At 41.2% G+C, this 26,070-nt stretch overlaps 1 protein-coding gene across 3 annotated transcripts in view; it reads right to left on the bottom strand.

Annotated features, from left to right (window-relative positions):
• PPP2R3A (protein phosphatase 2 regulatory subunit B''alpha) overlaps window positions 1-21,899 on the bottom strand; it is a 44,225-nt gene extending 22,326 nt beyond the window's left edge. Inside the window, exons 1-2 of one of the 3 annotated variants that reach the window (XM_060768057.2) lie at window positions 21,728-21,899; window positions 4,807-7,273 (exon numbers count right to left, since the gene is read on the bottom strand). In XM_060768057.2, the coding sequence (XP_060624040.2) occupies window positions 4,807-6,753 (1,947 nt within the window). In that variant the 5' untranslated portion in view covers window positions 6,754-7,273; window positions 21,728-21,899. Of the gene's footprint in view, window positions 1-1,511; window positions 1,991-4,806; window positions 7,274-7,445; window positions 7,585-21,727 lie in introns of those variants that run through there. The other 2 variants (XM_067465908.1, XM_060768058.2) reach the window with 2 other exon arrangements.
• Between the last annotated feature and the right edge of the window lie 4,171 nt (window positions 21,900-26,070).

Here is a 26,070-nt window from a genome sequence, read left to right as displayed (position 1 = left end):
CATTAAGAACTTTTCCTCTCTTTACTGTTTGATACAGATTTTTCTGGAGTAGGGAAACTGGTGAATTAGGTAAACGTTCAGTCTATCCTTACAACAACCCTGTTTTTTTTTACTGCATTGTAGAACAGAAAACATTAAAAGGAGTGCCCACTCAAGCGTGCTTCACATGCTTAATTTCACTTTTTTATCTCATTGATCAAAACATTTCACCACACCTCTCATACTTCAGGCAGTTTTCCACATTTCTCAGACACGCTTGATTCTTCTGGGAATTAGCTATTCCTATTTAATGCTAGATTTGAACAGTATTGTAGCAACACATCTCTGCATCCATACATATCTCAATTTATTTAAAACTGTAATTAAAAAGAAAAATGGAAACACCTTGCAAAGGACTAGAGAAACATCAAGATCAAAACCTACAAATTGGTTGTTTGCTAATGCTTTGGGGGAGTATAAATTAAAGTTATCTACAGTTCCACAGCTGAATATGAAATTAATAAACATTAAAATATTTTCTCTTTTACTTTCAATATGTATTTATTCATTATTTATTTATGACATTTATATGCCGCCCTTCTCACCCCGAAGGGGACTCAGAGTGGCTTACAAGTTATATGTACATACAACATATATTATTAGCATAGTACAATATTAGTATTATATATTACCATATTGTACTATACCACTATACTGTAATATTATGAGTATTATATGTAATATGAAATAAATAATTATTTTATAGTATTATTATTATTATTATTATTATATTGTATTACATTATAATATTATCAATATTATATGTGTATAGAATATATTATATTATTAGCACAGCACAATATTAGTATATTACTATATTGTACTATGCCACTATACTGTAATATTATTAGTAATATTACATGTAATATATATATATATATATATATAATTACTATATTGTATTAGTATTGTATTACATTATATTATTAGCGCAGCACAATATTAGTATTATAGATATATTATATATTAGTGTGTGTGTGTGTGTATTTCAGCTGCTAGGAATAATGTATAGAATATATAAAATAGTGAAGCACAATCAAACATGCCCTTTTCTCAGACCATTAAAAAAAGCTGTAAAGCATATTTTCAGCAGTGGAGCAGAACAAAGCTTCCCTAGTGCAGTTGACATTTAGAATGAGGAATGTAGCATGAGAGACATGCAATACACAAACACACATGAACACTTCCTTTCTTCAGCAAACAGCAGGGAATATATAATTAATTAATAACCGTTGCCAATGTTAATATTCCCATCCCAAGAGGAAAATACCTTTGGGGTCTTTCCTCTTGTTTACCAATAGGGCATTTGTGCCCTAAGCTCAGAAGGCCTATTTTTAAACCTACGGGTATCTGGTGCAAATAACCTTCTGAAAATAGAAAAGGCTAAGAGAGAGACACACAGTTCCAGCCCATGATCTAATAAAAAAGATACAAAGAGGAAGGGGAGGAAAAAAAGAAAAGCACATTCAAACCTGGGCCTGCTGGAATGACTTCAACCTCTTCTTGAATCGGGATGGAAGAACAAAATCACAGCCTTTTGCGAGGAAAGCTAACTCTCCTCGTAAATCTGGGTCCCTTCGCAGAGATGCTTCCTTGATCATCATTTTGGTTAGTTCCTGAGGACTGTTTTTTGTCTTTCCAACAGAGGTAAAGAGTCCTTCTTGGGGAGTACGTCAACCCCAATGAGCTACTTTCTTGGTTGACTTCTTTTATGGCCAAGAAGTTCTAACTGAAGCATAACTTGCCTTCTGGTTCACAGTGAAAGTTGTTCGGCCACTATATCCCACCCTATGGCCAGAGAACCTTTTTTCTGGCATTAAAAGGATCCCTGATCATGGATATCTCTGGGTGCCTCTCCGCAATTCTTTATCAAGAGGCATGATCTACACCCGAATCTATGTCCCTGCTGGCTACATAGCAGTCAGAGAATCTGTCCTTGGCTTGCAACAGAGCAGAGGTATTGTGGGAAGTGAAGCACCCAACATCACTACCAGTAGTGCTAAAGTTAGACATACTGCAGAAGTAGCTAAATATATCGCCTTCCCAGATAGTTCTTGTTTTATGAGCTTCAGGGGTGAAATCTGAGGTGCAAAGGAGCAGCCATCAGCTGGAAGTAAAAACATATGCTATAGTGGTGTGAAAATGTGTGTTATGGAGGCCCATCATCGCAGCATATATTGTTCTAATTTGAACTATGAGCTTAGGACCCTTTTAATTAGCTGTTTACTTAGATCCAGAGGAAGAGGATAACACTGGATGTTCCTTCCACATTGAAAAGTTTACACATACTTTTTCAGGGAACAGGTTCTGATTTCAATGAGACTTATTTCTTAATAAACATGCTGTAGTTTGTGTTCTATATAACTTTCAGCTGGTGTTTGATAACAAATTCAAACATAATAAAACAATTTGATAAACAATTTTCAAAGCATCTGCTTTATTGTTGTTGTTTTTTAAAATGAAATTCATTTCAAAGCAAATGTTAATGAGACTGCTGTTTGAAAAACTCACAGAAGTGTTAAAAAAACCTTGCTGCCTCCTGTATAATATCAACAAATCAACACTGGGTTATCAGAATCCCCAAGGTGAAACACTTTAGAAACTTTTGATTTATTGTTGAAGGCTTTCGTGGCCAGAATCACTGGGTTGTTGTACGTTTTTCAGGTTGTATGGCCGTTGCAGAAGCATTCTCTCCTGACATTTCGCCTGCATTTATGGTAGGCATCCTCACAACCTCTGAGGATGCCTGCCATTGATGGAGGTGAAATGTCAGGAGAGAATGCTTCTGGAACATGGCCATATAGCCTGAAAAACTTACAACAACCCAAACTTTTAATTGTAGATACTAGGCATGGATGTAAATAAAGAAGCCTTGGGAAAGCCCCACAGATTAATAGCTATCGGCACTCCCGTACATATTCCTTCTGTTGCATAATTCACAAGGAATGTGACTGCCTGTAAAAATTGCAGTTTGCTCCTGAACCCGTCCACCCCAGAGAGAGAGAGAGAAAGAGAGAGAAAGAGAGAGAGAGCGCAACTGAGGAAATGAGAGAGAGAGAGAGAGAGAGAGAGAGAGAGAGAGAGAGAAAGTTGATCATACTGGCAACCCAGATCTGGGAGAAGGCGGCATGTCCAGTCTCACATGTTTATTACTTTACTGTTCCACAAGGTACTGAACATTTGTTGACAAGCCTCCTGTTCCACGATGAGATCTACAACTGAGTAGTTTAATTAAAACATGTGGTGGTTCACATGTCAAATGTTCATATTCAAAGAAGGATTTTTGTTCACACAAAATTTATTTATTTATTTATTTGCTATATTTGTATACCACCTTTCTCAGCTCTCAGGCAAACTTTTATTTCTGGAAATCTTAAATATCTTTGCCAACAGGATATTGTTTCCTTTTCTGTTAAAATCACAGAACGGGAATCTATAGCCAAATCAGATATTATTGCCACTAGCAAGGACCTCATCAAGAAGAGGGTGCAAACATAGTGTTATATTAAGCTATCCAATTAAAGCTATTTTAAGGTCAAAATTGTACTCTTTGGTTTTTTCCTATTTCATGATAATACAGTTTTGAATGCTGTATTTCCAAAATCTGATTTCACATAAAATATATAGAAACCTATGATTGAATACCAGCAATTATTTAGCTCAAACTATGGAAGCAAATTTCCTCATCATGTTATGAGGCACTTCAGCCCATTCAGTTTGACAACTACATAATCACAAGGCAGGAACAAAGTATGGAGGAAGTCTTTCCATGGAAAAAGCGTGTTAACTGATTTATTTCTAACTCTAACCACTTCCTCCAGTCTCATACCATTCAAAGAAGATGTAAAATTGACCACAGTGACAACTTCTACTCGGTTTTTAAAAAAATTGGAAAATGTATTTATCCATTGTAAAGATTTGTGGCCATGGGTGAGTATGCATCTGCCCTTTTAAAGTAATTTAAACCAATTTCAAAAAGAATTACCAAAGTGTCATGAGTACTTGGGAAAAAGAACAGACAGCTGAAATTATACCAAACTGAACACAGTTGCAACAGTGTGGATCACCCTTTTGGCACTATTTCATGTTTGCCATAATATGACTTGGGGCACTGCAAAACTGGTTTTGCTACAATTTGGCAGAACATAAAAAAATGAATGTCTACCTTAGGGGAATGGATAGTCCTACAGTACTAACTTAGGGATCTTAAAAAATGTTTAGCAATAGACCTTTTTGTACTCTTTCTGATATAACAAACAAATGTAGAACTATAGTAGAGTCTCGCTTATCCAACCTTTCTCTCATCCAACGTTCTGTATTATCCAACGCAGATCCACAGCTGTTTTAATACATTGTGATATTTTGGTGCTAAATTCGTAAATACAGTAATTACTACATAACGTTACTGTATACTGAACTGCTTTTTCTGTCGATTTGTTGTAAAACATGATGTTTTGGTGCTTAATTTGTAAAATCATAACATAATTTGACGTTTAATAGGCTTTTCCTTAATCCCTCATTATCCAACATTTTCGCTTATCCAACATTCTGCTGGCCCGTTTATGTTGGATAAGTGAGACTCTACTATATTTTGCCATTCAGTGGGAGATAGGTTACTGTTTTCCACAGTACATGGTATGGAGTAAAAACACAGGCATGCACACAGTATTTGGTTTTCTATGCAAATTTATGCAAACTATTGGAATTTCAGGTAGAAGATTAATTATATACGGATGAACAGTTATATAAACAGAACGGCAGTCTTACCTTGATGACCTCTGGCTTCTGTTGAATTAGTGCTGGGATGGCTTCCTTGGGAGTTGTACCCGAGTAGCTCTGCTGGACAGCTGTGATGGACGGAGTGGCCAATGTTTCCTGAAGAATGTGCATAACTTCCTTCTCTTTCGACAAGCTTCCTTTCCCCATTCGGAATTCAACTAGCTCCTGGGCAAAGTCTTCTATACTTTCAAGGATGCGTAACAAAAGGGTTTTATCATCGTCTTCCATTTTATGTCCATTGGTTTCTATGAGCTTGGATAAAGAAGCGGAAGCACTTTTGTCTGCAGGAGAACAGGCTTTGCCTTTATTGTCCAGAGTCGGGGATAGATTACTATCTTTCAAACAGGCAGGATCACTCTGTTTAGCAGTAGTCTCTTTCAGAGTAGCCTCCATTTTCTGTGAAAAGTGTTCCAAATCCAACAAAAGTTTATCTATCTCTTCTTGATTACTTTGTCTGTGTTCTCCTTTTGAAACCTGAATGGTCTGTTCAAGGCTGGTCGAGGTTGTTAGGACGGAGGTTTGTGCTGCAGCAGGTGATGCCGTATTAGGATCTTCAGCAGGGTCTGCCTTTTCAGATTTCTGTGGTCTGGAGGCTGATTTCACCTGCATTCCTCTACCCTTAGCACTTGTTACACTGCCTAATATATTTTCTCTATCTGATTCTTCCATAATGTACAAAGTTTCTGTAGGAGAAATGCAATCTAGTGGATTTACAAATAATTGAGAATGTACACAAGGATCATTTCTAGATCCTAAATTGTCATTTTGATTGCTGACATACGAAATCTTTGAGGACAAATCTGTACTGGGGGGTTGGGTAGGTTTGCCTGATGAATTTGCATTTCTGCTAATCTGATTTTCTTGTAAATCTGTAGTGAGAGACTGCCTTGTCATAGAGGTTGGGGAAGATACTACGTCTTCATATCTAGGTGGCTGTTCACCACCAAACACTGGGGGAAAATGAGACTGCTGCAAGGCAGACAAACTGTTAATCATTTCTACCATGTCACCAGCCTCCGTGAGCCCAGGCTGCCTAAATTCAAAAGGCAATTTTTTAAGGTAAGATGAAAACCTTGTCATTAAGTTCATATAGATTACTTCAGTATTGGCCACTGAATCATTACCATTTCCTCCACTGCCACTACCTGAAGATTTCTTCCTGATACACTGCTTTATTATATCAGTACACTTCTTCAAGTCCTCTGAGCATTTCAGCAGGATGTCCAAGCACATCTTAATGTCCCCACTGGAAGAACCATCTAATCTGTGCTTCTCCAAAATCTGTGTAATAAAACTATCTTCAGAGAAAGTCAGCAAAGGCGAGGCAACTGGAGAATTCACAGTTTCTTCTACCGAGTGGCTCCTGACCCGCCATTTCTCATCAGGAGAGGACTTATGTGACAGGCCAAAGAGAGGGGGGGAATTTTCATCATTGCCAAAATGTCCATAGATCAAGTCAAAATCTAATGATCTTCTATTGAATGGGTCTGACTTTACTTTTCTTCCTTTTCTATAGCTCACTTGATTGGGAGAGTTTTTGAGTTTTTCAAATGAAAACTCTTTTATTTTTCCACTAGCAAGGTTTATGGCTTCTCCGGTGATATCTTTCAGACTTCCAGTGCTTTGAACAGTAGACCCCTTTTTGAGTCTTGGGTTACTAGGAAGGATTTGGTGATAATCTTCATCCCCAGTAAAAGCAAGGGAATTTTCAGGCACTGAGAGCCTGTGGGTCACTTCTGGACTCCGAGTCCTGGGTGGAGGGGCCTTCATCAGCTCAGCACAAACACTGTGGTGAGCCACGATGCACATCACTCCTTGCTTGAATACATGACATGCCCCAGTGCAGTGATGCACCGCATGCTGAAGCCGACGATCTATCACAACGCTGCTGTAGCAGTTCACTGTTGTTACTACACGCCTATAGGTTGCTGCCATAATGTGAATTTTTAACTAGTTACACAATGAACTGAATTTTAAAAAGCAATCACATTGCCTCTCTTCAAGTCACACACATACTGTGCATGAACAATAAGAGTCTAAGGTGATTCTCCTAAAAATTATTTTACAATGCTGGAAAAGTAATAATAATAATAACTTTATTTATATCCTGCACCTATCTCCCCGAGGGGACTCAGGGCGGTTGTGTAATTGGAAAAGCGTAATACCCAATCCTAATTTTATCTTTATTGGCTACATTTCTTTATTTACTTAGATCGTGAAGGGCTGTAGTTGATTTTGAAAGTACTGTCATGTTTCTAGATTGCTCTCGTCCTCCAATTTTAATGAATCTTCGAGGTAAAATTGCAGAGGCCCAATCCACTTGAAGAAAAAGGAAGGAATGGTTTTCTCTTAAATATTTTGTCCAATTTGCTGCTTGACTTTCAGATATAGTGGAGATGCAAACGGCAGGTTGTATGGTCAAATGATCCAAGTACTTTGTCAATGAGGGAAATACCTGCAATTACAAATACTATTAGTAAATATGAAGTACTGCTCCATCTCTAACTTCAGTTTTTACTTTATCTCTTAAAGAAAGAATAATACAGTTCAGTAGTACAGTACATTACAGTATTTTGTTATTCACAAACAAGGCAAAATCAATGAAATTTACATAAATCTTAATTTACCAACTGTATACAGTACATGTGGATGCTTCAAGTATTGAAGTTCAAACCATTTATGCCTCTGAGTGTCACCAGCAAGCATTTTGAATTCAGGGAAACATCCTTGCAGTTGGCCAATTCTCTCACACCAGAAGTGACTTGCAGTTTCTCAAGTCGCTCCTGACACGAAACAAAAAACTTCAGAGAAGAAGCACATTGGCAGCCAATGTTATTCCTTTGACATCAGTGTAACATGATGTCTAAGTGGAACTTGTCCAGCTGTTGCATTTTGCACTAGTCAAAGCATCTAAGATAGTACGAGTAAGATAGTACATCCAAGATAGTACAAGATAGTACCCCATATAGACTATATACATTATAGTAGTCTAATCAGGGTATGAATTCTTGTAACTGCATTATCCTTGTTCAGGAAAAGCTCCAGCTGGCATATCGCTCAAAGCTGACCCCAACCCCTCTGAACAAAGATGGATCCAGGAAATCTCCCAAACTATGCACCTGCTCATTTGGAAAGATACAATCACATCTAAGACACTTTACACAGAATCAGGCCCGTAGCTAGGATTTCGATTCGGGGGGGGGGGGGCTGAGTCTGAGTGAAAGAGGGTCTACCCTAGCAAACCTTTTGTATCATTACCCCAATACCCCCATGCATATGGGATATATTGAGTATGGTGATCAGATCATGATATGAATAAACATAAAAGTTTAAATAATGCACCAGTAAGGCCTTTTTGTGAACCACCATGAGAATTTGGCCCCTCAAGCCCCCCTCCCCCCGGCTACATGCCTGCATAGAATAAATCTCACCATGTTAAAACAGTGCATGTGGCTCTTAATGAGAAATGCTGCATTATCACAGGATGTCTATGCCCTACACTGTTAGTGAAATTATACTGTTTAGCTGGTATTGTCTCACCTGATATCCATCAGGACGTAGCAGCCAGTAATGAAAGGACCAAGGCATTGACATTTCTGACCCATCTTCTGTTCAGATATTAGCTAGCATGTCAACATCAAGAAATAGCTTCCTTAGATCTACAGAGATACCCACAGAAACACCTCCGCAAGCAAGAGTCCAAAAGTGGCAGGCTAAAACCCGGAACCTCAACCAGTGGCTGAGACCAAATGAGAGACTCCCTTCTGGCCCATGAAGACTGGGCGACCTGGAAGGTGTTGAACAGGCTGCGCTCTGGTACCATGAGATGCAGAGCCAACCTTAAGATATGGAACTACAAAGTAGAATCCACAACATGTGAGTGTGGAGAAGAGCAAACCACAGACCACTTACTACAAAGCGGTCTGTGCTCTGCCACGTGCACAATGGAGGACCTTCTTACAGCGACACCAGAGGCACTCGAAGTGGCCAGCTTCTGATCAAAGGAAATTTAGTATAATGCCAAGTTTTTAACTTTGTAGTTTTTCTATGCATTATAACTGTATTCTAAATTCGCTTGTGACACAATAAATAAATAAATAAATAAATAAATAAATAAATACACAGTTTAAAAACCTTAGAAGCAATATTTACTCCAGGTTTTAATGCTGATGTCTAATGATTACACATTCTAGTAATTTGAATGAACACAGTGATCTTGAATCTCCTTTACACTTGCCTGCATGCCAGCAATAAGATACAATATAGGTAATTTCTTCTCTGGGACTGGGATGATGTGGAACCTGGTGTTCCTGTATGTATATTTATGTAAATAGTGAAATATTTGTGTCAACGAATTTGTGAAATGGACTGAATTTTAAAAATGTAGATGAGCAGTATAATGTTATTACTTTTCACTCCTTATTTTTGAGTAAGAACAACATATCAAAGTTACATTTAAAAAGCAGCATAACAAATAAGACCAATGTTACTTTATTGAATATTGTATCAAAGTTACCTTTAAAAGCAGCCTCAGATCAATGTTACTTTATTAGTGTAATGGCTGTGTGGTTGGAGTCATGAGTCATGAAGTTGGCGTCAAACTCAAAAGCAATTTTGGTTGCAATGGGATGCAGTAGAAATGTATCAACTCCAGCTTAAAATAATTGAATGCCTAGCTTGTTGCAGATTTCATTTCATAGGCATTTAACAACATTTCTTGTTCAGAAATTTTAACTAAATAAATATATTTATGTTCTATAAGTCTAAAAAGCCAAATGATTCACATGATGGCAATGAAATGCTTTGTGCTACCATATATTACAGTAAACTTGTTATTACCACTTAATATATATTTTCCATTTATGAAGGAGTCAGCGTCAGATGGTAGAACAATAGAGGAGTCAGAGTTTAAAGTTTGGCTTACCGACTCCACAAATCAGGTAAGATATTTTCTGAAAGAAAGCTTTCAAGGCTTTTCTGACTGAGGTTTCCTCCCTCCTAAAAGTAAAATAAGGTAATGGAAAAGCCAGAAGCAGCACAACAAATAACGTAATATGTTAATTTTTTTTACCATTGTAATGAATAACAGGAATGGGCTAATTTTTAAACAGTTTTTTGTGTGTGTCATGAGCAACTTGAGAAACTGAGAGAAGCCTCCCACAAGGATGGTAAACCATCAAACATCCGGGCGTCCCCTGGGTAACATCCTTGCAGACGACCAATTCTCTCACACCAGCAGCAACTTGCAATTTAAACACAATTAATAGTAATTATTTTTGGAAAATAACTTTGCAAGTGCTGAAAAAAAATCCCCTGAGATTTGGGGACAAGCAGCAGTAGTAACAGAACTATGTTTGATCTCAGCAGATCACAGGGTCAGCTGCCACTAACTAATGGCAGTGAATCACTTGCCTAAATCTGGTTGCTAATCCCAATCGGAGTAGTCACTGAATTAGTGTGATTTACTTGAAGGATGATTTATAATTCTGCCTTTAATTCAGTTGGTCCATGACAATAGAGGTGGGAAGATTAGACTCCTCCATTTTGTTTCCTAAGATCTCAGTTATTATCAGCCAGGTATATCCTCTCATCAACAGTCATTTGTATTTTAAATATGTTCACACTGAATATAAATATTCACTTCACTCATCTATACTTTGGTTCTGTTTTAAATTATAATGTCATTACTCATTAGCTCAGTGCTATAAATGTTTAACAGAAGTACGTCCCACTGAGCCTAACCAGAAAATGGCCATAAGATTGCAGCTAGAGTTGTTTCTATCTGTAAAAAGTGAGAAATAATGTTTAAAAGAATTTGATTCATTACTATACATTTTTAAAAGTAGTATGTTAGCATCTTCTTCAGTGGTGGGCAGTAGACTCATGAGATAACCCCAAACAGAAGCAATTCTTTTTTCCAGACAGATTCTTTTTCTCTCTTTTTAAAAATATTTTCTTAGTAGCACCATGCCTGAGATATTCTCCGTGTGTGCTTTCCACCTAAGAAACCGTGAAGCCAACAGGAAATTGAAAGTTACCTGGGAAGGCCAAGAGCTCGAACACTGTTTGCATCCTAAATATCTCAGTGTCACCTTAGATTGAACACTAACATTTAGGAGACACTGTATGCACACAAAGCACAAAGTAGCTGCACACAATAACATCCTGTGGAAACTTACTGGCAGTGCATGGGGTGGAAACCCAAAATTAATAACATCAGCCCTGGCCTTGTCTTATCCAACTGCTGAGTATGCCTGCCCTGATTGGCACAAGTCTATCCATTCGAAGCAGGTGAACATAGCTGAACAAAACATGCAGAATAATTGCAGGATGTCTCAAACCTACACCTGTTGATAAATTGTATAAGCTAGCTGGCATTCCCCCCTCCCCCAGATGTGCGATGGGAAGTTGCTGCTAACTGTGAGAGAAATAAAGTTGAAAACTGTGAAAGCCACCCACTGTATGGCTAATAGCCTCCTCCGAGTAGACTCAAATCAAGGAAAAGCTTCATGAGAACCACCGCTCCTTTTGATGTTCCCCAAGCAACAGCATGAGTATCCCTCTGGGCAGCTAGGAAATTCCAACTGGATGCCCCCACTCTCCCACGAGGGTCTACCTCCAGGGCCAAACCAAGAATGGGCAACTTGGAAGTCCCTGAACAGACTTAGAAGTGGAGTGGGCAAATCAAAAGACAACCTAGCTAAATGGCACTACTTGGAAGAATCTTCCATCTTGCGTGGCTGTGGAGCAAAACAAACAACTCCGCACTCTGCCTTATGTGCAGACGAAGACTTTTTTAAAGCTACAGACAATGTGGTCGCTGTTTCCCGTTTTTGGTCAAAAATTATTTAGCTGCTTGTGTTCCCTCTGTTTTTATTAGTTTTATACTTATTTATGCAATGCTTTTGATACAAATTAAATAAATGCCATAAATGATGGTTCTTCCAACGATGGCAACATGGGTGGAGGGAATAACAGAAAAACAAGGGGAAATGGTTTAACTCCTTCAACCCCACTCCCCACTGTAAAATTGCCTATCCTTCTCTGTCTATGCCCCCATTTGGCCTCCACCTGGATAAAAGAACAGTTTGGAAATCCATTTATTAACTACTTTGTGTGTGGAGATGGTGATACATCTCCCTGCAAAAACTCAAAATGTCATTCTAAACATTCTGTTTCATTTTCAAATGCATAGCGATGTTCCTCCTTCAAAAAGCAGACATGGTACTCAAGTTGAAACTAACTTTGAAGAGCCCTTTTCTTACAATTAGATATACCACAGTTATGAACAGAACTAGAAGACTCTGAAGAGGAAAACTTATTTCATTTCTGTAACCCTTTGACAGCTTTCCAGCTGAGCTTCCAGGAACATGAGTATTATGCACGTACTTTATATGGGCTTTGTTTTAACTGTTGTCATGCAACAAACACAAACCTCGAAGGCATTTCATTTCTTCGAGAGAATAAGCTGTAAATCAATGGAGTTGTTTTATACAATTACTCTATAATTCTTCATTTTTATGTGTCGGAAAACATTAATCACCCCCCCTCAAAAAAAACCCCGAAATTTGTTACAACAGTAATTATATGAATGGCTTTCAGTACAATGAGCTTCATCCACCAATGGCTGTACTACAAAGCAAAGTAATTGAAAAATTACTGGTTTGAGATGTTTGTATAATTACAATCACCCACAACTTGGTTTGACTAAATTCCATGTTTACCTAATAAATACAAAACAAATTTTAAACTAGCTATTAAGCTCTTTCTTGCAACTCCTCAAAACTCTTCCATTATTTCATCCAGTCCATGTTGCTTTGGTAGACGCGTCATTTACAATTTATGGTAAACATTTGTATATCAATTAATGAAGGCGTTAATGGGTCCCCTGGTGGTGCAGCAGGTTAAACCACTGAGCTGCTGAACTTGCTGACCGAAAGGCTGGCGTTTCAAATCCAGGGAGCAGAGTGAGCTCCCGCTATTAGCCCCAGCTACTGCCAACTTAGCAGTGCAAAAACATGCAAACATGAGTGGCACTCCATGCAGTCATGCTGGCCACATGACCTTGGAGTTGTCTGTGGACAACACCAGCTGTTTGGCTTAGAAATGAAAATGAGCACCACACCCAAAGTCAGACATGACTAGACTTAATGTCAAGGGGAAACCTTTGCGTTTACCTTAATGAAGGAGGTGGGTTCCTGTACATTCCTTCTTTAACAGAAAATTTGTTATCAGTGGCACAAATAATATGACAAGAAGAGGGATAAGTTTCTACACCAGAAAGAAAAGGGAAGATCCGTTTCAATAATATTTTCATTCAAAACTAACAAGATACACTTTGGAAATGAAATCACTAGGCAGGATATCCTTGCATAAATTAAGCAAAACATATTGAACCTACTAGAAACCATCTGAAGCTTTCTTTCAAAATACATTTGGGAATTATTTTTCTTTCTTTTATCAGCCTTCATGTTTCTTATGGTTTCCATTCCAACCAACAAATATACACTTTTTTCCATTCCTGGGCAATAGTTACTGAGGCTAGATCTACACTGTCCTATATCCCAAGATCTGATCCCACTGATTATCTACTTTGAACTGGATTGTATGAGGGCCCTTCCACACAGACCTATATCAAGGCAGAAAATCCCACATTATCTGTGTGTGGACTCAGATAACTCAGTTCAAAGCAGATATTGTGGAATTTTCTGCCTTGATATTCTGGGATATAGGGCTGTATGAAAGGACCCTGAATCTACACTGCCAGATAGTATGGGATAAGCAGATAATCTGGGATCAAATTCTGGGCTATAGAGCAGTGTAGATCCAGCCTGAGGGCCCTTCCATACAGCCATATAACCCAGAATATCAAGGCAGGAAATCCCACAATATCTTCTTTGAACTGGGTTATTTGAGTCCACACTGCCATAGATTCCTGTTCAAAACAGATAATGTGGGTTTTATTCAGCTGTGTGGAAGGGACCATGAATCTACACTACCATTGTACAGAAAGCAGTTCAAAGCAGATAATCTGGATTTTATGTGGCAGTGTAGAAGGGATCTTATTTAATCAAGGACCACAGAGAATCTATAGATACAGAGGACCAACTATAATTTTTTTATAAAGTGGTTAGTGCTCTTTAGTTTTTACCCAGTTTGGGTCTCTGGGTGTTATTGAACAACACCTACTTTTGACTACCTGCCATGCAGGCTGGGGATAATGGGAGCTGTAACCCAAACACACTTGTGGTCTTCAATCAGGGAACTGTTAAAGGATATTTTAAAGTCGGACATCATATCCACAAGCCTTACCAAACCCCACTCTCCTTACCAAACAGAACAAACTATAGCCTTTCAGATGTATTCCAACTCCCATCCACTCTAGTCATGATGTCTAATCATGAGGAATATAGGAGTTGTAGTCCAGCATCTGGAGGTCCACATGAAATGACAAGGAGGGCTGGATTTGGACTCAGATAACCCAGTTCAAAGCAGATATTGTGGGATTTCCTGCCTTGATATTCTGGGATATAGGGCTGTGTGGAAGGGGCCTGAGGCAGGCTTATCTGCTCATTTCACACTTTCTCTGTGTTTTGTTGTTCATGCATGTTCAGCAAGGGAGTCTAGGGACAGCAACTGAGGTATGCCTGTATCCCAAAATTAGTAAAGAGCAGAGCACATTCAGTACCACCAAGAACCTTGAAACCTTGGGAAGGGATGTGGAGGACTGCATAAAGGAAGGAATCATGTTGCTTGCTAACATGTCCAACATTTGATTCTACATTCACTTAATATAACATCTTTTCTAATTCTATTTACTACTGTTTTCCCCTAAGTTCTGAGCTGGACTTTTTCCTTCATACCTAGGAGGTAGGCTAGTCTAGTCACTGAAACCATCAAAAGCTATTGCTTCATTTTTCCAGTATGACTTGGTAAAAATTGTTGTTTTTTTTTAAAGAAAAAATTAGGCACATACTAACTCAAGAGTTTCCTGAAATGTCTCTTTTGTAAGATTTTAAGAAATTAGGAATTTAACAGTATTATGTATTTTATTCTAAATGGAAAATGCTGGTAACAAATTAGGCAAATTCACAGCAATTGCACAAGCAACAACAGAATATATCAGTGTGTTGTCGAAGGCTTTCATGGCCAGAATCACTAGGTTGCTGTGAGTTTCCCAGGCTGTATGCCCATATTCCAGAAGCATTCTCTGCTGACATTTAGTCCACATCTATGGCAGGCATCCTCAGTGGTTGAGGGGTCAGAAGCTGGAGCTGACAGATCAGAGCTCACCCTGATCCCTGGATTTGAACTGACCTTTTGGACAGCAGTCTCTGACCTGTTGGCACAAGGGGTTTAACCCATTGTGCCACTGGGGGCTCCATTTTTACAAAGTCAGACTAATAGAAATCCACAGTGAAAACAATCCATCTTCTTAATTATAAATGAAATCAGTAATTGGGTTGCTGTGAGTTTTCCGGGCTGTGTGGCCATGTCACAGAAGCATTCTCTCCTCACGTTTCACCCACATCAATGGCGGGCATCCTCAGAGGTTGTGAGAACATCTCAACCACTGAGGATGCCTACCATATATGTGGGTGAAACGTTAGGAGAGAATGCTTCTGGAATATGGCCATACAGCCTGGAAAACTCACAGCAACCAAGAATATATCAGCTTTATAAATAAGACAACAAAAGTTCCTAGATTATAATTTTGCTCACTAGACTGCTCAACGACAAAAGACTCCTCCCCTGTAATTAGCACAGAATTACAATATATTAGAATTTTTGTAGAATATAAAATATTTAAAATTTATATTCGCAGGTAAAAGACAAACACATAAGACAAACAGGTATATTTGCAGGTAAAAGCTGGCAGGTAAAAGACAACATGAGGGATGGCTTTTCCTTCTCCCATAGTCATCTTGGAAGTCAAGCAGATTGGCAGAAGAGTAATGGAGAAATGTATACATCTTCTGCAACCTTCAATGTAATCATTTAAACATCTATTAATTAAATTATTTATGCTCTGCTTTATATCTAAAGACCTTTGGATAGTGATATGCAAGGATCACCTTTACATTATATTTCAAGAGTATCTTTTTATTTCTTTACAGAGGAACAGCAGGGAGGAATGATGTATAGAAATGCATTCATATCAGTGTGAATGCAAAGCTTCATTTTCCTGTTGAGATACCAGTGCTACATTATTTATTCAATAGAGCTGGCTCTTGAATTCTGGTAACATAACATGAAAGCATGAAAGAATGACTACTCCACAGAACTAGAAATCTAAAAATCCCTTTTGAAAAAACCACTCTGTTCTAAGGCTATAGGGAGGAATGTAGACATCCTTTTTAGGATATATGGATTATCTCTTCCTTGAAAAAGAAGATGTTTTCCATTGGGCAGCTACATACTGCAAAATAAACACTGGCAATAGAGGTCGAGCTACTTTTTAGGTAGCTTCTCAGCCTTCTAATTGAGGACACCCCCTCCCCCAATAAGCTTCCAAGTTTGAAAACTATTGTGCTTTTTAGCTATGACACCATTTCTGATTTTCCAAGTCTGATTCAAATACTTCTTTCCCAGTTCAGTAAAAGAAAAGATCACTTCTTCTTAGCTTGAACTTAGATGTCACTCCTTACATTATTATACTCCTTACATAATTTTCCATGTCTTCCCATTTCCACAATGTACAAAACAGCACAAACTACTTACTGTACTCCGGAACAAGAAAGTTTTTCTTTCAGTTGCAACTGAATGATGCATATATTCAAAAACCTGGGAATGGGGGATGACATCTGTGGGCCTAAATCTTGCTGAATTAATTGCTGGATGGCAAATCAACATATAGATAAACCCCCTGATTTAGTAGGCCTGCGCTAGGTTTTGGACTTGTGATTCAATTTAGATTATTATAATTTACTGAGCTGAGAAGAAAGAACTAAAGTTTAATGTAAGGAAATAATAGATAGGATAAAGAATAACTTTAATCCCAATTTTCCTCTAATTCTTTAATTATTTTTCTATAATATTTTAACTTTATAGAAAGTTTATAGAAAGTTTAACTTTATAGAAAGTTGGTAGCAAATAGAGCAGGCAGCACCACCCTCTCTTGCTCACTCCATCTCAGTGGGCATCATAGTAGATATGATTTAAGCCAACACCTTAAATCAATAAATGGCTTTTAAAGATCTACAGAGATACTCTCAGGAATACCTCAGTAAGCGAGAGTCCAAAAGTGGCAAGAGAAAACCTGGAACCTCAATCAGTGGCTGATACCAGATGAGAGACTCCCTCCTGGGCACACAGAGCACTAGGCAACTTGGAAGGCGCTGAACAGACTGCGTTCTGGCACCACGAGATGCAGAGCCAACCTTCAGAAATGGAGCCACAAAGTGGAGTCCACGACATGTGAGTGTGGAGAAGAGCAAACCGCAGACCACCTATTACAATGCAACCTGAGCCATGCACAATGGAGGACCGCCTCACAGCAACACCAGAGGCACTTCAAGTGGCCGGCTTCTGGTCAAAAGACATTTGGTATATTACCAAGTTTTAACTTTGTGTTTTTAAATACATTGTAACTGTTACCCTCAACTCACTTCTGACATGATAAACAAACAAATAAATAGTAGGTAGTGCTCGTGGCTACCCTATATACCCATATATAAGTATAAGTTTTACTCAAAACATCACCCTCAAAAAACTGGGCCAACTTATCCATGGACCAACATGACTATTGCATTGATGCTTTCCTCTCTTCACAGAATGACTCTTGACTTATGAACCTCAAGTCATTTCAAAATCCATACTTTTGGCCCTCAAACCTGTATTTGACTTATATATGATGTCAACATACATGAGAATATATGGTAGATTAAATGTATCACCCACTTTCTTGGCTCACCCACTCACCCTTTTTTACAGGACAGTGAAACAATCAAGATTCACTTGTGGATGCATGGATAATGCGTCCACCCGTTCCTCCTCTTGCTTACATGCTTAGACTTCTTGCAGGCACTGTAAATATAGGGACAGGGCCAAGTTACACTCACCCCCCATCCCCTGACCCCCAATCATATTTCCCTTTGAGAGAAGATGAATGGTTGCTCCCTTTAAATGACATTGCTGGGTCTTATCCCTCACGCTACACAATTCAAGATAAAAGTAAAGGCACAGGTAGGCCCTTCCTAAAAAAGAGGATGCATGAGGATGTGCCCTACCAGAAAGAGATGCCAGATACACTATCAGAGGCATTTGATATAATTGTTTCCCAATCCTTGCTGGAAATACAAAGAAACCCAGACTGGTTGTATAGAGGTAGCTGCTTCTCCTCCAGGGAGAATTACTTGCTCGCACATACTCTCTATCATTAGGGCAGGGAGGATGATGATTTTGGAAGGCCCAGTCTGCAACACGACACCATTCAGAGAGTAAGTGTGTGCACAGGTGAAAAGGTAATAGGATGAGGTAGCTTCTTCCACGATTATTAACTGTTTTTGTAGCCCTACCCAAAAGAGGGAAGATGTGAGTGGCTGCTTGCACTTTCTAAATGGCACCGGGGCCCAACTCTACCCTCCGGGCAACTCAGGGTGCATCTAAACTCTGTAGAATGAATGCAGTTTGACAATTGTCAGAGCTCGATGTTATGGAATCACGGGAGCTGTAGTTTAGTGAACCACTGGGTCTCTTTGGCAGAGAAAGCCAAAGACCTTGTAAAATCCAACTCCTGTGATTTGACAACATTGAGCCATGGCAGTTAAAGTGGTGTCAAACTGCATTCATTCTACAGTATAGAAAGGGCAAGCTGAGACTGAGATTTCTGGTGATTCCTTTGTGCAGCAAGGCATGGACAAATGATAGTTTCCATGCCCTTTGCAAACTCATCTAGTTTCTACCTCCTGGACAAAATCACTTTTTCCTGCCTTACAGTACTAGCTCCCAAAGCCTGAAAAGCAATACAATACTGTGGCCTCCTTATCCCCATGATTCCTAAGGAAAACTCAACTCTCCACTCCCACCTCCCTATTGAGGAATTAATCTGTCAATTCAAGTTGCACACAATGATATATGCAGCCAATGAGTGCAACTACACCATAGAATTCATACAGTTTGTCTCAACTTTAACTGCCATGACTCAATGCTATGGAATCATGAAAGCTGTACTTTTACAAGGTCTTTAGCTTTCTCCACCAAAGAGTGCTGGTCCTTCTTCAAACTACAACTCCCAGGATTTCATAGCATTAGTCATATCAGTTAAAGTGGTGCTGAACTGCTTTAATTCAACAGTGTAGATACACCATTACTCTAGCAGCACCAAAAGCCCAAAACTACAAAAGATTATTGTAGCCTCCATATCCCACGACTCCAAGGGAAATTCAGCTGTGTCTCTGGCAAACATTTTTGCATCTCTCCCCTCAGCACCATAAACACTGCATACTGTTGGTAACAGATGTGTATAAATGGGTAGTGTTCAGAAACCTTCTACTGTTACCAAATTTTGTGCGACCCAACATTGAATGAAGGGGACCAAATTTGGAGTCAGGACCCACAATTTAAGGTCCTCTAGTTATTTTGGACTTCAACTCCCTGAAATCCCAGACAGCTTACCAGCTGTTAGGAATTATGGGAGTTGAAGTCCAAAACTCCTGAAGAGCCAAAGGTTGGGAACCACTACCAGAGCCACAAAAAAATGGCAAATCCAAGATTTCTGAAGGCCACCCATTTATTTACACACATCTGTTAGCAACAAGGTTGCAAATGTTTACAGTGGCCTCTGCAGAAAATACTTCAGCTGTACTCTACAAAGAGGAAGCTTTGCAAGTGCTGACGTAGTATCAGAAAGTGTTTACAATTTATATCTACCATATTTACCCGAGCCCAATGTGCTGTCAATTTTCAAATCCCCAAAACAAAACAAAGAAAGAGTAGTTGCCGGCAAATGTAACTTCGTGCACTTTTTGTAATTTAGCCATTACAGTTGCTGCCTGCTTAGAATTCCTTCTTTAAAAACAAAGTTTCCAGCGACGGAAAAGAAAACTTTGGGGTGTATATCTGTTGTAGAATGAATCCACTTTAACTGCGTTGGTTCAATGGTATGGAGTCATGGGAGCTGCAGGTTGACATGGCCTTGAGCCTGCTCTGCCAAAGAATGCTGATGCCCCACCTAACTACAAATCCCAGCATTGCATAGCATTGAGCCATGGCCATTAAATTAGAGATGAGGTCCCTCAAAGAGGAACTCTTGAAGCAGCTTCCCTTTTGACTTTGGCACAGCACTAAGATTACAGTGGTATCACACAAATCTAATGTGCACCCCAATTTTAGCATTGTTATTCAGCCCAAAAAAGGTGAGCATTAGATTTTTATTTATCATGTCAGAAGCAAATTGAGGGTACAGTTGTAATGTATTTAAAAACACAAAGTTTAAAAACTTGACATTATACTAAATGTCTTTTGACCAGTTGCTGGCTACTTGGAGTGCCTCTGGTGTTGCTATAAGAAGGTCCTCCATTGTGCATGTGGCAGGGCTCAGGTTGCATTGTAGTAGGTGGTCTGTGGCTTGCTCTTTTCCACACTCACATGTTGTGGACTCCACTTTGTGGCCCCATTTCTTAAGGTTGGCTCTACATCTCATGGTGCCAGAGGGCAGTCTGTTCAGCACCTTTAAAGTTGCCAACTCTTCTGTGTGCCCAGGAGGGAGTCACCCATTCAGTATCAGCCAGGGCTTGAAGTTCCGGGTTTGAGCCTGCCACTTTTGGACTCTTGCTTGCTGAGATGTTCCTGTGAGTATCTCTGTAGATCTTAGTATACTATTTCTTAATTTAAGGCGTTGCTGTGCTGGCTGATATCTGAACAGATGGTGGACTAGATATCTCAGTGCTTGGTCCTTTCATTATTGGCTGCTACTTCCCAGCAAATGTCAGGAGGTGCAGTACCGGCTAAACAGTATAATTTCTCCAGTGGTGTGGGGCATAGACATCTATGATATTGCGGCACGTCTCATTAAGAGCCACATCCACTGCTTTAACGTGAGATGTATTCCATACAGGGCATGCGTACTCAGCAGCACAGTAGCAAAACGCAAGGGCAGATGTCTTCACTGTGTCTGGTTGTGAACCCCAGGTTGTGCCAGTCAGCTTTCGTATGATATTGTTTCTAGTGCCCACTTTTTGCTTGACATTTAAGCAGTATTTTTTGGAGCATGGTCCAGGGGAACTCCCAAGTATTTGGGTGTGCTGCAACGCCAGGTCATCCTCAGAGCTTGAGATGCATTAGATTGACTCCAGCATTAGATTTGAGGAGTGGAATGGGGTCACAAGTAGGTGGGGGGGGGACTTATTCATGAGTACATAGGTCAGGCATGGGGAAACTTGGGCCCTCCAGGTGTTTTGGACTTCAACTCCCACCATTCCTAACAGCCTACCGGTAGGCTGTTAAGGAATGGTGGGAGTTGAAGTCCAAAACACCTGGAGGGCCCAAGTTTCCCCATGCCTGATTTAGGGGATTTGTCCCCATCTTCTGTGAGTTATCTGTCCTGCTTTGAAACAGGGAAAATGCAGGCGAGGGTCAGCTTGGGCAGCTGGACCCAGAAATAAACAGACTCCTCTCTCTCTCTCTCAATCTGTCTCTCTCTCTCAAATCTGCAACGCTTCCCGGGGAGTTAGTTAAAAGCGGCTCCGGTTGTTGTTGTTCCATTCCTGCGCCCGGGCTGTCACTCGGGACACGGGAAGCCCCAGCTGTCCCCAAGCAGCGGCTCCGAGGCGCCACGGATCCCCTCCCCGAGACCTCCCCCCATAACTAGACCACAAGGAAGGGAGGGAGGGAAGGAATGAAGGAGGGAAGGAAGGAAGGACTTTGCGGGACGCTTTCTCCTCCCGAGGCGCGTTTGGGGGGCGCTTACCCGCTGCCTCCGAGGCTCCTCCGTCTCCCATCCCGAGTTGCGCGTTGGGGAGGCGACCCTCCTCCTCCTCCTCCTCCTCCTCCTCTTTCCTCCAGCCTCTGACCCACCGAGAGAGGCTCTGCCTCTTTCCGCCCGAAGAAAAGGGAGGAACAGAAAAGGGAGGAGGAGGAGAGCCAGGCGGAGGCTGCCAAGAGAGAGGCGGGAAGAGCAGGCAAAGCTCTCCAGAGCCTGGCCCCTCGCACATCCAGACCCAGGACGGAACCTCAACCCACATGCTTGACTTGACATGCAGGCAACACTTCTGGGAACTAACTGTGCACATTCTGCGAAAATACCTCTAATACCCAATTCCCTTGGGAAGAGCCCGATATTCAGAGGCGGATCCTAGACACTTGGACCTAATATGCATGTGTGCTGTGTTGTTATGTACCAATATATCTGTAGTAATATAATACACTGTAGAGCTACACTGTAGATCAGGCCTGGGCAAACTTGGGCCCTCCTTCCAGATGTTTTGGACCCAACTCCCGCCATTCCTAACAGCCTCAAGTCCTTTCCTTTGCTCCCACCCCAATCGTTTAGAACAGACTTGGGCCAACTGAGGTCCTCCAGGTGTTTTGGACTCCAACTCCCACCATTCCTAACAACCTCAGGCCCTTTCCTTTGCGCCCCCCCCCCAATCGTTTAGAACAGACCTGGGCCAACTGGGGTCCTCCAGGTGTTTTGGACTCCAACTCCCACCATTCCTTTCCTTTGCGCCCCCCTCAATCGTTTAGAACAGACCTGGGCCAACTGGGGTCCTCCAGGTGTTTTGGACTCCAATTCCCACCATTCCTGTCCTTTGCGCCCCCCTCAATCGTTTAGAACAGACCTGGGCCAACTGGGGTCCTCCAGGTGTTTAGGACTCCAATTCCCACCATTCCTAAGAACCTCAGGCCCTTTCCTTTCCCCCCTCAGCCACTTAAGCTACACTATCGATCAGGCCTGGGCAAACTTGGGCCCTCCAGGTGTTTTGGACTCCAACTCCCACCATTCCTAACAACCTCAGGCCCTTTCCTTTCCCCCCTCAGCCACTTAAGCTACACTGTAGATCAGGCCTGGGCAAGTCTGGGCCCTCCAAGTGTTTTGGACCCCAACTCCCACCATTCCTAACAGCCTCAGGCCCTTTCCTCCCCCTCCCCAGCCACTTAAGCTACACTGTAGATCATGCTTGGGCAAACTTGGACCCTCCAGGTGTTTTGGACTCCAACTCCCATCATTCCTAACAGCCTCAAGTCCTTTCCTTTCCCCCCTCAATCGTTTAGAACAGGCCTGGGCCAACTTGGGCCCTCCAGGTGATTTGGACCCCAACTCCCACCATTCCTAACAGCCTCAGGCCCTTTCCTTTCCCCCCTCAGCTGCTTAAGCCACACTGTAGATCAGGCCTGGGCAAACTTGGCCCCTCCATGTGTTTTGGACTCCAACTCCCACCATTCCTAACAGCCTCAGGCCCCTTCCTTTCCCCCTCAGTCGCTTCATCCTGCTTGGCGCAGGGCTTCTTTCTCCAAGCCGGAGAGCTCCTCAGAGCCAAGGCTGTGATTCCAAGGGCAGGTTCAGCCTCAACGAGTGGGAGAAACAAGGGGGGCCCAAACTGGGTGCGGCTGGAACAACGATGAAGTCAATGCCTGGGAGCCAAAAAAGCCAGGAAACCGTCGTTGGCACACCAGAGGTGCCAAGACGAAGCTCTCAGCCCGTGTGGTGTAAACGAGGAGTGTTTAAAAACAAAAACAAATAAAAGTCCCTTCCAACTCTCCAGACTTCCCTTTTGCAAGGGGAAAATAAAAAACCCCGCGCATTGCTTCTCCGCCGAGGGCGTGGGCCCCTTTTGTCTCCAACGCCCACCAAGAAAGAAAAGAAAGAAAGAACAGCCTGAATCTCGCCCAAGCAGCACCGCCTTGCTTGCTTGCTTGCTGCTGCCTTGATTCCCGAAGTCCCTCAGAGGCGGAGATGAACTCAGGATTGGGGAGGGGGAGAGGGGTCGCGCATCCACACTGTGGAATGAAATTGCAACTTGACACCGCTTTAAACTTCCCAGACTCACAAGCTGTTGTAGTTTGCCAGAAAGACAACTCTCGGAGAGGAATCCACATCCTTCACAAGTTTCTTCAAGGACTTGTGTAGCAGAGAGTGCTGCTGGTGCCTCACCAAACTATTCTATAGAGCACTAGCTGTAGCCAGCCGCGCGTTGCTGTGGCCCCTCAGAAAACAGGAATTCCAGACATAAAACAGTCTAGACCAGGTAACACCTCCCAACAAAGGTTTCCCGCAAGCAGGAAGAAGCCAGAGTTTGAAGCTGCAAGGCTATTCAATGGTACTCAAGGTGGGCAATTACAACATTCACACTTGGGTCAAGTAGAAAAGAGTTATTTCTCCCACCCTGGACCTTTCACAGATCTATAAAGAGAAGCCTCCCGCAGGATGGTAAAATATCTGGGCACACCCTGGGGAACATCCTTGGAGATGGCCAATTCTCTCACACCAGAAGTGACCCTGCAGTCGTTTCCCCCCTCCCCCCTCACACAGGAGGGCCAGGGGAGTTGTTTTTGTACATGCACTGTAATGTCTTTTAGGTTTTTTAGGTTTTTAAGTCCTTGTTGCTGTGTTGTTGTTTTTGTGTGTGTGTGTGTTTTTATGAGTGATGGTTACTCCTTGGCCTGATAGGTGTTTTGTATTCAAGTTTTGGGGAAAACAGTATTTCATGTTGTTTCTTTGTCAGTGTTGGCGTGGAGATTGTCTGGTTTGCCCACTCTGGAACATGAAACACATAATTGTCCTTCTTTAGGGATCCCTTTCAAATCTATGATATTATCTCTCTCTCTCTCTCTCTCTCTCTCTCTGTGAATCATATAGCTGGATGGCTCTTTGTCAAGAGGGCTTTGATTATGTTTTCTTGCCCTGGTGAAGGGAGTTGGACTGGATGGCCTAAGTATGGGGTTTCTGTGTGGGAAGTTTGCCCCAGTTCTGTCGTTGGTGGGGTTCAGCATGCTCTTTGATTGTAGGTGAACTATTAATCCCAGTAACTACAACTCCCAAACATCAAGGTCTATTTCCTCCAAACGCCATCTGTGTTCATAGTTGGGCATATGGAATATTCGTGCAAAGTTTGGTCCAGATCCATCATTGTTTGAGTCCACAATGCTCTCTGGATATAGGTGAACTACAACTCCCAAACTTAAGGTCAATGCCCACCAAACCCTTGTAGTGTTTTCTGTTGGTCGTGGGAGTCCTGTGTGCCACGTTTGGTTCAATTCCATCATTGGTGGAGTTCAGAATGCTCTATGATTGTAAGGAAACTATAAATCCCAGTAACTACAACTCCCAAATGACAAAATCAATTTTTTTGAGTGATGGTCTCTCCTTGGGTTAGTAGGTGTCTTGTGGTCAAATTTGGCGGCAATTCGTACAGTGGTTTTTGAGTTATGTTAATCCCACAAATGAACATTACATTTTTATTTATATAGCTAGATTAGCCATCCCCTCCCATGTGTTGCTATGGCCCAGTCTGTGTATGTGTTCTGTGTATGTGTGAATATATGTGATTTTATGCATGCATTGTAATGTATTTTTTTTTGGCTTTTAAAGTCTCTTCTGCTGTGTTTTCCAGTGTTTTTATGAGTGATGGTCACTCGTTGACCTGATAGGTATATTGTATCCAAATTTGGTGTCAATTCATCCAGTGGTTTCTGATTTATGTTAATCTCACAAATGAACATTACATTTTTATTTATATAGATTGTGTGGGGTCAGGCTGCATTCCTTCTACAGCAGGCCTTGGGCCCTCCAGGGGTCTGAACCCTCAGGTTGAGAAACACTGGCTTAAGCTATAGGCTGTTAGGAATGGTGGAAGTTGAAGTCCATGACTGCTCTATGCTGCTGAATTAATGCAGCTTGACACTGCTTTGACTGCCTCTAGGCGCAGCACTAGCACTCTTTGGGAAAGAGGGCAAATTACTTAGTAAATTACTGCCTACAACTCTGGATCCTTCCACACAGCTGAATAAAATTCCACATTTTATCTGCTTTGAACTGGGATATATGGCACAGCAGGTTAAACTGCTGAGCTGCTGAACTTGCTAGCCAAAAGGTTGGTGGTTCAAATCCGGAGAACGGGGTGAGCTCCCACTGTTAGGCCCAGCGTCTGCCAACCTAGCAGTTAGAAAACATGAAGATGTGAGTAGATCAGTAGGTACCACTTCTGCATAGCAGTAACGACACTCCATGCAGTCATTCTGGCCACATGACCTTGGAGGTGTCTATGGACAATGCTGGCTATTTGGCTTAGAAATGAGCACCACCCCCAGAAT

This window comes from Anolis sagrei, chromosome 3 (genome assembly GCF_037176765.1).
Source record: "Anolis sagrei isolate rAnoSag1 chromosome 3, rAnoSag1.mat, whole genome shotgun sequence".
NCBI lineage: Eukaryota > Metazoa > Chordata > Lepidosauria > Squamata > Dactyloidae > Anolis > Anolis sagrei.
This window is presented reverse-complemented; position numbering and strand designations above follow the sequence as displayed.